Genomic DNA, 13,191 nt, shown 5'->3' with positions numbered 1-13,191 from the left:
CCACGTTTTCTCCAAAATCATAAAGCTCGTCGTTTTGAATTTGCAAGAACACATATTTAGTGGAATATCGACAACTGGAAAAACGTTCTTTTCACTGATGAGACCAGAATCCTATTACGGAAGCCATATGGCCAAAACTACGTCTACAGAAGAGTTGGAAAATGATTCGCCAACTGCAGTCTCGCTCAGACCGTTAGTTTTGGAGTTGATGGCATAATTCTTTGCGAAGGTATTAGTTGGGAACGTACCGCACTTGCAGAAGTGATTGGACGGATGACTAGTGATTCTTACGTTTAAAACATCCTGCAAGATCATGTTTTGTCATATGTTGGTTACATTGGATATAAAAGATTCACGTTAATGCACGATAATGCTCGACCACATGGCGCTGCTTTAGTGAATAATTATCTTGATGAGGTCCAAATTCCACGATTGGATTGGCCACCGTTTAGCCCGGATTTAAATCCAATAGAGCACATGCGGGATCACCTAAAACGTAGCATACGACAAAGAAATCCCGTTCCAAATACGATAGAGCAGCTTAGACTTGCTGCACAGGATGAATGGAATGCAATTTCCCAAAGATATGTCCAAAATTTACTTGCAAGCATGCTGAGAAAGATGCAAGCAGTAATAAGAGCTAGAGGGGGAATACTCGTTACTGATCGTGCACTTCTTGCAGTTAAAACGACTTGTTTAAGCAATTTAAATTATCATTTAAGTTTAGAGTAAAATAACCTTATTTACCTAATTTTATTTAAACATTTATTTTTTTCACAATTTTCTATTTTAAAAACTTAAAATTGTTCATTAAACATTGTTAAATAAAATAAACCCTTTTACAATAAACGACTTGATTGACCAGAATTTATTTTGAAAAAACAAAAATTAGAAAATTCTAAAATATTCGATATTTTTGTCCAAGAGTGTATAACACCATTATACGTTAGAAGCTGTTTACTTCATTCTAAATTTTTTTAGTTTAGTATTTTGGGGATGCTAATTTAATATTATATTTAACTAAATTCATAGCATACCACATATTGTATTTAAAATCTCTTATAAAAACTTTTTATAATAAAAAGTATCATTGCTGGATTTTAGGGAAGACAGTAGTGATGGAGAGGCAGAAGAAGAAAATGAACCAGATCTTGAGGCGTATCTACTGGATCTTAAACGGGTAGTTAGTGTAGAGACCACAGAAAAGAAGAGAACAAAAGATAATTGGTTTCCTGGTCTGGTCGTTATTCCTTCAGCTCAGCCAACAGTTCGAATTAATATGAAAGATGAATATTTGATAAGATCGTTTAAGGATGGAAGATAGTAAGTTATTTTTTACCGTAACACTTTTTAAAATTTACTTCGGTATAATTTAATATAATGAAGAATCTTGATAATATAATCTTAATAATGTTGATAAGCCGGAATTAAAATTTGTATAGTAAATCATCAATTACATATCACAATTAAATATATATATTTATATATATTTAATTGTGATTTAAAATTATAAAACTTTATATTATATATATATATATATATATATATATATATATATATATATATATATATATATATATATATATATTTGAAATTTTTTTATGCTACCTTCATTTTGAGTCCATAAAATTTGGGTTTTAGTTTAATTTAAAGTACTAAAGATAGCAGTGCCAAAGATTCTTCAGGTATCTATGCCTATCAACTAAAACCACCCTCTCTTACTTGTGCGCAGTTGACTGTCGCACGTACCGTACTCCGAAAGTGGGGTGGCCACTATAAGGCTGACGACATTTTTGGAACACTCCGTTCTCTTATCTAGATCTTATCTATTGTTCTGAAGCTATTTTCTTCTGGCATTTTAAAGTAATTACTATTTTATTGACAATAAGCCACAATTGAAGGTTAAAATAAGTTTATTGACGTCTGACATGAATGCAACTTGTAAATACAATACATTTTGGAAACGGCTATCGCCGTATTCCCGTTCTCCTCCGCCAATCCTCCCGCTACAAGGCATGCTTCTCCTCCAAACCTCTCGATTCCATCGCTCTTCTAATTTTTTCATTCCATGAGCGTCGAGGTCTACCTCTTTTTCTTCTTCCAGGGGGCTTCCATTTGTGAAGTTTTAGTGGCTAACGTTCGTCAGGCATTCTCAATAGGTGTCCAAATAATTTTGAACCTGTTCTTTTTATTCCGTCAATGACCGTTTCTGTAGCATTCAGGTTATTTCTTATAGATTCGTTGGTCTTTCTTTCATGCCTTGATGTTCTAGCATTTCTTCTCAAATAATCCATTTTAACTGCCAACAATCTTCTCTTCATTCTGCATTAATTGTCCATACTTCAGAGCCATAACAAAGAACTGATTCAACCATGGTTTGTCCTATTCTTTTTTTGTTCCTTTTGGATCCCACCATTAGGTGTTCAGACATCCTACAATTTTACGTCCCTGATTAATTCGGTGTTTAATTTCGGTTTCTCCCAAGCCGTTCTTAGCAATAAGTGCACCTAAATATTTAAATTTTTCCACTTGTTTGATTTCCACGTCCTCGTCTATCAACACTTCAAACCTTGCATCTGAATTGATAACTAAATATTCTGTTTTCTTCATGCTGACTTGTAACCCCCATTTTACATATTCTCATAAGATCATAAGAATCTTGAGCTAGGACGACTTGGTTATCCGTAGTTCAGGGAGAACAGTACGTCATTTCCTATGGGGATTCCCATGAGCTGGCAGTGGTTTTTTTTTCAAGTTTAGAGGGCTGCCTCAATTAATAAATTAAACAGTAAGGGTGACATACTGCATCCTTGTTTTAGTCCTTTAGTTACTTTTATTGGCTCTGATTGTCTATTTCCGATTTTTAGGTAAGTAGTGTTATCCCTGTATACTTCTGTGATTATTCCTAAAAGGTATGGACTAATGTCCAGTTGTTGTAACGGTTGGCACAATTTAATCTTGGAACTGTATCATACGCCTTTTCTAGGTCGATCAAGGCTAGATGTACTTTGGTACCAACCGCTATTCTTTTTTCTATTAATTGTTGAAGTATAAACAAGTTATCAGTGCAAGATCAAAGATTCAAACGTCAATAAACTTATTTTAACCTTCAATTGCGGCTTATTCCCATTAAAATAGTAATTAGATCTTATCTCTGTCGTTGGCCCGGTTGGTGTTTCTCTTCTTCTTCTTTCCTTTTAATGAGTGCTCGGATGTAATTATGAACACTATTCCATCCCTCCGTACTTCCCGTCATCTTCACGATCATCTCTTTTACAGTCACAGGGTTCATACCTACTTCTTTATACATTCTATTTGTCTCCACTGTACATCTATTACACTCCAACATTGTGTGAGTAATAATGTCAGAGTATTCGCAGTATAGGCATTTATCTGTATCTGTCTTTCTGAACCTATGAAGATACGCCCTAAAACAGACAATCTACCCAGTCCCTTAGGCTCGGGATCAGCATCTTGGTTCACTGGGCAACATCTTCCTTGTTGTTATACTCTTCTTGCCATCTTTCCATTGATCTTTCCCTTTCTTCTTTTTTTTATAGCTGTTGTCAAATGCTCTCTTCTCTCATAGAGATGTCTCTTTTCTACTGCTAACACATGCAGAGGAGCACAACCTGTAATAGTCCACAATGCCGCCGCAGATACAGTCCTGTAGGCGCATGCTACTCGCAACAGGCTCGTTCTGTCTACTTTTGTCATAAGCCTAATATTAGGTATCTATATCTAAATATAATGAAAAATATTATTAATTATTGTGTATTTATACAATAATTATTGTGTTCTACATATTTAAAGTGGTAATTTAATTATTCAATTAGCGTTTTCGATTTTTTGTATTGTGTGTGAAAGACAAGTTCCATTTTCCTACTATTATTTATATATTTTTTACTTTATGTGCCCCCAAAACCCCCCCTAGGTGCGCCACAGCTCTATGATAACTGTAAACTTGGTAATACAAAAAGAAGAATTAACTCCAGTAGTGCTCATTTTGTTCATGTTTTTAGTTTTTAATTTGTTCTTAGTATTTGTTTTTCCTCAAAGCTTCTTTTTTGCAGTCGCGGTGTAGATGTTGTTGCCCTGTAGATATTATAACTGATAGCATACATAACATAAAAAAATGTATAAAAGAGACTGTAAAAACTACTCCAGTAATATATTAGTTGACGTTGCACTAGAAATATATTATATTCAACTTTAAGATCTAATTTCATATAAATATTTTTGTAAGAAGGATAGTAATTAATTGGTTGATGTTCGTTTTTCTAAAAAGTTTATTTTTTTAAGTTATACCGTTCCAAAAAAGGAAGTAAACGAATTCAATAGAGAACTAGCGGAAAAAGTAGACAATCCAAGTTTGGCAGAAGCTATTCAAAAAGCTGTAAAGTTCCTTGATCACAACGAACTTCCACCGCATTGGGAAAAAAGCTCACTTTTTCATTCGCATTCTGTGGATAGTGAAAGTGAAGAAAATTATAGTGATGTAAGTGAAATTTCATTTTTAAAATTGTTAATGTAATGCCTATCTAACTTTTATCTATGGTTTGTTTTTTAACCAGGAGGAGTAAACTAAAAAGACAGATTCACTCTCAAAAAAGTTACTAAAAAAGTCATCAAATACATCGTCTTTTTTTGGTTGATTATCTCGGCCTTGCGGTAATCCAGTAATCAGTATCAGACAACCTCACACGTCGATTCTAACCGAACTTTGTTATATATTTTTTTGTTTTTCTAATTACAATAAAAAAATGTTGGATTGTTAAAGAAGTCGATTACCTTTGTTTTAGAGTTTATTTATCACATTGTATAAGAAAATCGTCCGGAACGTATACGAAAGCGATATATTCCTGATAAAATTATATCTAAAATCCAATGGAATTTCATCAGCGCATTAACTTAAACAACAAATATTGTATGCTACTTTATGGGAATATAACCAGTTTTTATAGGATTGCCCATTTTTCAAATGTACAGGTATAGACTTATGTTCATTATTCAGGCCCTACATAAATGAATTGTAGCTGAATGAATAGCGTTGCTATTTAACTGTTTTCATTTAAAGTAAATTTCCTCTCGTTTATAATATTCATGAACAGCCTCCATATAAACTGCTATAATTTACTTGAATTATTTTAATTAAAATTTTCCTACTACTGCAATCATAGTTATGCGATGACAGTTTCAAATTCTTTTCTTTACCAATAATTTTAGTTTTTCTCATTTTTTAACATTTATGATAATACGTTTTCTCTTTATTGTGTAAATTTCCATTTTCATTTTGTATCGTGCCAAAAGTCCATACATTTGCTGACACTTGCGTCTTCTGCTATCGATCTGATATTAGTAGATGAGCTAAAATGAAATGATATACTTGTCACTAATAGTCATATCGTTTTTATTGAATCACATCTAAAGTGATTAAAAAATCACAAATGTGGTGATAAAATATTTATAGTTTCATATAAAATTCAATAGTTTATACCCATACAACAAATATAATTAACAATTACCGAGATACAATTATCGCAGTAAATGCGGTAAAACTCATAAATAATATATATATATATATATATATATATATATATATATATATATATATATATATATATATATATATATATATATATATATATATATATATATATATAATAAAAATTACGTGTATGTGTCCCATATTGTTCAAGTATATTGCCACCCAAGTGAGGCCATTATACGCAGCTGTTAAAGTGAGACTGTATATATTTTTTAGTTATGCACACAAAATGAGGACAACTTTACGTGTATATTTCCTTACAGCTCATCAAGTGAGGACCATACAGTGTTGTCGATAAATATGAGATTAGTGGTTTCTACCGCCTTTTTCTGTATAACACAGTAATAATTATTGTTTTGATGTTTCAGTCACTTGTAGTTATTTCAGTAAGGATTTCGCTGTGTTCTTGCTCGTACTGTTTGTTAATTTTATAACATTTTAGTACCTAAGCATTAAATCACGGTATACTTGTCGGAGACTAGCGCAAAGAAATAGTTTTATATTTTTCAATAATTTACATTAAAGATGGATAGGAAATTAAGAATTTTGAAAATGGCATTAGTTGAGAAAATTAATAATTAAAATGGAGTATGCAGTGATAGTTCAGGAATTCGAAATTTATATTGCATTATTATGTGTTACATTGTGGGCCAAGGAAAACAGTCCACTTCGATATTTGGCAGTATTTATTATATTTTAAGGAAATAACGAAACAGGTCCATTTTTGATCTAAGGCGGACACATTCTTACGGTAAATACATCTGTCATTTGTCAAACCCCACCGTTCCACTTCCCCCACCTCTTATTTTTAAATAGGGAATAGGGGTTGTCTGGTTTTTATTTAGTGAAAAAAATGTCATATAAACAAAGGTCGTATAATGTTTGGTTTTGAGATACGGGGTGATAAAATATAAATCATTTTTTAGTTTTTCGCAAATATCTCAAAAATAGTATTTACAATTGTCTTCTAATTTTACAGTTATTAAAGGGCCATTTAAACGTATCGAAAACATAAATAAACTCATAACATTATCAATTACTGACGTGCACCGAGGTTAATAGTTGCACTATTTTAAATAGAACTCCTAGGCCACTGCATATTTGGCAACATTTCTATATTTTTTTTTAAATGCTCGATCAATTTTACATAAAAACTTCCTGTTATTAAAATCGTAAATCGTATTAAAGTCGTATCTTATTAGTTTTTGAGAAAAACAACAGTTAATCATTCTTTGTAGTGTTTTTTTTTAAATGCTAAAATTTATCGTTTTTAATATTGGCTGTTGATAGAAATTATTAGTAAAAATCATAATATTCTTATTGATGAATAATAACATTTTGTACAAAATTTAATATTTTTAATAATATTTTTACTATTAACTTTTACCAACAGCAAATATTAAAAAAGATAAATTTTTACATTTAAAAAAGTATCTGCAACTGCTGTTTTTCTCAAAAACTAAAAGAGATACGACATTTTCACAACATGCATTTTTTATGTAAAATTGATTGAGAATTTAATAAAATTTAGAAATGTTGCCAAATATGCAGTGGCGTAGAAGTTCTATTTAAAATTGATCAACTAGTAACCCCAATGCCCGCCATTGATTGATAATAAGATGAGTTTATTTGTATTTTAGATAAGTTTGGATGCCGTTTTAATAGTTGTAAAATTGGTCAATTGTAGATATCATTTTTGAGATATTTGCAAAAAACTAAAAAAATATTTATACTTTATGACCTTGTATCTCAGAAAAAAAGCATTAATTAACACGTTTACAAACCTATATAATAGCACAACCTATATTTATATAAACTTTTTTTCACTAAATAAGGTCTACTATAAAGTCCTTATAGCCATAAAGTGTTATGGCGTCGAAACGTTGTCTAGCAATAAAGTTTTATATATCGTTGAATTTCTAATAAAAAGATAATATCAAATCTGCAGAAAACTGAATTTAGTACTATTGGAAAAAATGAAGTTGATGATGGTTCCAAAAAGACGAAACGTGGGATATAAAATTTTTTATAACAGTTTAATAGAGCATTAGAAACGAAAATGAAAAAGTGTTATTAATTTTGTTCCTAGTCTGTTAATAACTCCAAAAATAAATAAAAACCGAATTGCAAAAATTTGGTTTTTTGCGAATTTTTTCAAAACGGATTAAGATATCCTTGATTTTTTAGTGTCAAATTAGTGTGCTTTTGATAACGCAACTTTGGCCTAGTTTAACCTTTTTCCTATGTTTTACCGTTTACGAGATCCACATACTTTGCATCTAATTTGACTCACCCTGTACAATACAATTAACTTTTTGCATAAATATTTTACAAGTTTCTAAAATGCTTAATGTTTATTATTTATCAAAAACATTTTCTGTTTACCATTTTTTTAGGTAATCAGATCAAAAGAAAAAAGAGTATGTAATAAAAAAGACTGTTGATTTTTTTGCGATACAGAAGTTCTTAAATTTTCTCGACATATTACCAGACATCATGAAGCCGAGATTGAAGTTCAAGAAATTTTGTCATGTTCAGTTGGTAGTAAAAAAAGAAAAATACTTTTTAATAAACTCAGAAGCAAGGGAAATTTTCTAAAAAGTTGTACCAATGATCGTGTTGTCCCTGTGCGAAAACCTTTATTGGGAGAACTAGTACCAGCTAGAATATCATCCTATTTACCTTGCAAATTTTGTAAAGGTTTCTATAAAAAAAAATTTCTTTATAAACGTGTTAAGAAATGCCCTCATAATACAACAGACACCACAGAAAGAATTAATGCTCAAACAGAAGGACAATCTTTATTTTCGACATATTCCAATAGTGATATTTTGAGTAAAGAAGGATTTCCAAAAATGAGATCAGATATGATATCTAAAACCGATAATTTAATTTGTGCTGTTACAGAACGTTATTTGAAAAGTCACCGAGATAAACAGTTCCTACTAGTTTCATCAAGAAAAATGAGACAACTGGCATATCTTCTAACCGAAATAAAGAAGAAAATAAATGAAAAAATTTGCTTGGTGCACTAGATCCAATTAACTTTGATACTGTAGTAAAATGTACCAAAATAATATCTAAATGTGATACTGATAATGAAAGTTATGGAGCGCCATCACTAGCTGCTAACATGGGCACACAATTAAAAAAATGCGTTGATGTATCTTATAGTATAGAACTTAAAAGTTGTAGCACAGAAAGTGAAAATATGAAAAAATTAAAAGTTTTGAAAGAACTAATTTCAAGAGAATAGCAGTATGAGATCTCTACTCTTGCAAATGAAGATCTACAGCAAAAAAATGGAACAAACCATCGCTTATTCCTCTAGCTGAAGATCTGACATTATTAAAATCATATCTGAATATTGAAGGAGAAAAATTCCGAAACATATTAAAACAGGATCAAAGTAACGGAAAACCATTTAGAATACTTTAGGAAATTTGTTATGTACAACTACAATTACTGAACAAACGAAGAGTAGGTGAACTACAAAGAATGACCGTATATTGCTACACAACTAATATCAACAATCAAACCTCTACATAATTTGATAGTTGTATCAGGGAGAGTGAGAAATTTCTCATGAAAGCTTTCAAGCGAATAGTGATAAAGGGAAAACGAGGAGGGGGAGTTCCTGTATTATTTACAGAAGATATGTCTAAAAATATAGAATTACTTTTGGCCCTCAGGGACAAAATTATCAAACCAAAAAACGTGTATTTATTTGGTAACAATATGCTGTATATTACTTATTTATTTTTAGAACATAAGAAAAACGCTCGGACAGGTCGATTTTTAAAATAATCATAGTATATTATAGCGTCAATGTTTCGAACTTTACGCGATACCTTTTCAGGTGACAGGCATAGCTTTGATTTTCTAAATAGGAAAGTACATCATGCGACACCTTATTTAAAAGCTTTTGAAATACTGATTACAAAAATTTATATTATTTTAAGCCTTTCTGAGAACACAGGCGCAAAATTTCGCTCGAAATGTTTTTAAATGCGTTCATTTTTTTCGAATCCTGAGGAAACTATTAAGTATTTTTGAAAAATTTAAACGCAGAATGAAATATTACTGTATTATCTATGATCGAAAGTCCCTGAGAACTTCTATAATATTTATTTTAATAAGTTACAGAGGTGAAAAAATTTTATTCTGATTTTTTATTTTAAATATATCATTCAAAAGAAACTTCTTGTTTATTATAAGGGACTTTTTGCCCTCGGCACTAATGTAGTCTTTTATTCTGCGTTTAAATTTTTAAAAAATATCTATTAGTTTTCTCACGATTCGAAAAAAATAAATGCGGTTAAAAAGAATTCGACCGAAATTTTGCGCCTACGCTCTCAAAAAGGATTAAAGTATTATACATTTTTGTACTATTTGAATTTATGCGACGATCCACTGTTTTAAAATGGGTTGAACAGATGTTGCCAGTTGTATGGTCCTCACTATGTGTATCGTAAGTTATTCAACAGGACATATAATATACATGGTTAGAAAATATACGCCAAAGTCAGCGCCTCTATGCGGAAAATCTCTGAACTAAAAATTGATGTGGACCATACAAAATGAGGTCCCACTTTTTTTTGTAAAAAAACAGTTTTTGCTATCAGTACATGCCTACGAAAAAGTCTTACATTGATTGACTAAGTGAGGTCCATATACTGGACCTCACTTTGTACAGGACCTCACTTCAACCGCAGTTTCTTTTGATATGTGGCTCACTTCATACGCTGGGAGAAAATATATATATATATATATATATATATATATATATATATATATATATATATATATATATATATATATATTGAAAACTTAATTCTATTTGTCACTGTAATAATGGAGTTATAATATTTATAATTTATTATTGATTATGTAGTACGAATAGTGTGACGAACTATCCGAAGTCCGAAAAATCATCAAATTTAAATTTCTCTGTTTTAATTATCGTCTTCTGAAAAGACGCTTCAAAAACAATTCGTGTATAATGCACATGAATCATCTGTATTACGAGGCATGCTGCATACAACATACAACGATGTAGTGATTGCTGATCAATGTTTTTTTTTTCGGTTTTGTCAACCATTTTAAATAAACAAACTTCTTAATTTCGTTCGCGCTATTTAAAATCAATCCCATCGAATGATTAATTTCCAAACCATTACGTGCTTTGAACCAAACTCAAATCTGCTGTGTTGCAATGCTGCAATATGATGTTATGTAAAAATTTATTTTATGTCAGTAATCAGTTTGAAGCCGCAAATAATGCAAGTTAAATAATCAATAAAATGATGATATTAAAGTTCTATATTGAACAGTTGGAAGCTCATTAATTATGAACAGTTATATATATTGAACAGTTGGAAGCTTATGTTCATCGGTAATTTCATCAAGCACTTTTTTAGATCTTTGGCGATGATCTTTTAAAATATTATAAACAGATGATTTGTTAATACCTAAAATTATTTTTATTATTATTATCAATAATAACATAACAATATTAACGATTTACCTGTAGCTTCAGCAGTGAATTGCAGCATATGCTTTTTTATATGTATCAATTTAAAATTAACATTTTTCTTCAACAATAAATTTTGTTTTTTTTTTGTTCTTTTTCTTACAAACGATAATCTAACGCCTCCGACACTCGGTGTGCACTCGGTGATCACGCGATCTACACGAAACGCGAAACATGTATACAAGTAGCATTTTTATTAGGATCTACACTGAACAATAGTAAAACGGCCTAATAACATTTTAGATTACGAATATTTTACAAAAGAATACGAATATTAGAATTTTTATTAGAAATAGTATTCGCTATGGTTTGCGTAAATTAATGCTTAAAATAGAATACATAAGAGTTGCTTATATTTTACTGTTATTTTTAATGTCCTAACATAATTTTAATTATTTATTTATTATTTTATTATAATTACAGAGTTCCGATGACGAACCGACTGAAGAAAAGGATCGGTTTGTGGCACAATTGTACAAATTTATGGACGAGGCAAACACCCCACTTAACAAAACACCAACCATTTCCAATCAAGACATAGACTTACATAGACTATTTCGAATTGTAGAAAAAATGGGTGGATACAACCGTGTCACAAACCAAAACAAATGGAGAACTGTTACACTTCGTTTACACCTTCCTGGAAGCCAGAACATTTTTAACCAAGTAAAGGCGGTATATAAGAAATGTCTTTCAAGTTATGAAACCTTTTATAGAACATTGGGTGTAACGATGTTGAATCACACCCGGCCCACAAAGAAAAATAAAGGAAGGAGTTTGATCCGTGATCGAGACAGAGCCTCAATACATAGTCCCGCTCCAGAAAAAGAAGAACCGCCGGAAGAAAAGAAAGAACAACCCACAACATCAAAGGAAACTCCACCAGAAACACCAAAACCGAAACGAGCTGAAAAAAGAAAAGCACCTGTGACTGTTGTAGCAGAAATCAGTGATACCAATTCTAGTGATACTACTGAACAAGTAATAGAAGCGGTGAAAGAGATAACGAGACCGAAAAGAGAGAGGACAGAAAGTAAGACTATTCCCAGTAAAGAGAAAAAAGGAAAGCCTGTGCCTACTGATAAAGTAAAAACTCTGGTCGAAAAATTTGAAGAACAAGCCAAGAAGGAAGAAGAAGAAAAGGTAAGTGATACTACATTAAATTTTTTTAGCTTTTACCCTAAAGCTGATAATGAACTGAATAAATACCTATTATACGTCCTTATTAACAAAAAATATTCTAAAGCAATTTGACAATTTTTTTTTACAGTTAATTAAAGCGGATTAATTTCTTATCGATTTGTGGAATATTTTTTAATGGAAATTATGGTTAATTTGTATACATTTTGTTGACGGTTTACATATTTTATAACATAATGCATCTAGGTCTCATTATTTGTTTATTTTGTGATACTTCCACCTAACAATGACGATCATCGCGTAATTTTTTTATTGAAAATGTTAATACAAAAAACGGAATGTGGCATTCGCATGTAACCGAGAAGGGGAAGCACAGTTTTCTTATCGTCTACGCAAGGAGCGATGGTTTTTAATTTAATTTATTTTATTAAAAGAAAGTAAAGACTTCTGTTGTATGATGGTATATTTTATTCCTAAAGTAAGTTCGATAACCTTCTGGCTGAGGTCTAGTGTTAGGATTTTGTTTAGCGTTTTTAGGTCATGCAAGCGCCGCTAACATGACCGCTTTCGTAGCCGGGACCGACGGCTTTACGTGCCCTCCGAAGCACGGTGGTAGATCAGTTAAATTAGAAATTGAAAAATTTGTCGGTGCCGGGATTCGAACCCGGGCCCTCCAGCTTGTTAAACCAGTAAAATAGCCGCTGAGTTACGGCTGCCACTTATTATTAAAATGCTAGTTGATCCTCCGAACTTCGTACCGCCTTAAAATTAAATATGTATCAAAATTCAATAAGCTCATCTTTTGAGTCTGTTAAGTTCCAATACCTAACATCTGATTCAAAAACACAATTGTACTTTGATTTTGATGCAAAAATACTCGCATTTTATTTATCAATTGCAGCGGCTTTACATGCCGCCACAAATTGGATGATGTTAGGCATGCGTTTAGTTCGTCCGCAGCAGTTAATTG

At 31.3% G+C, this 13,191-nt stretch overlaps 1 protein-coding gene across 1 annotated transcript in view; it reads left to right on the top strand.

The window, feature by feature from the left end:
* Positions 1–13,191, top strand: part of LOC140443650 (uncharacterized) — an 89,950-nt gene that overhangs the window by 23,496 nt on the left and 53,263 nt on the right. The window contains exons 5-7 of the mRNA XM_072535016.1: positions 1,105–1,323; positions 4,303–4,498; positions 11,505–12,224. Coding sequence (XP_072391117.1) covers positions 1,105–1,323; positions 4,303–4,498; positions 11,505–12,224 — 1,135 coding nt within the window. The remainder of the gene's footprint in view (positions 1–1,104; positions 1,324–4,302; positions 4,499–11,504; positions 12,225–13,191) is intronic.

The sequence above is a fragment of the Diabrotica undecimpunctata genome, chromosome 6 (assembly GCF_040954645.1).
Source record: "Diabrotica undecimpunctata isolate CICGRU chromosome 6, icDiaUnde3, whole genome shotgun sequence".
Classification (NCBI taxonomy): Eukaryota; Metazoa; Arthropoda; class Insecta; order Coleoptera; family Chrysomelidae; genus Diabrotica; species Diabrotica undecimpunctata.
Note: the sequence above shows the minus strand (reverse complement) of the source record. Positions and strands in the feature narration are given on the sequence as shown.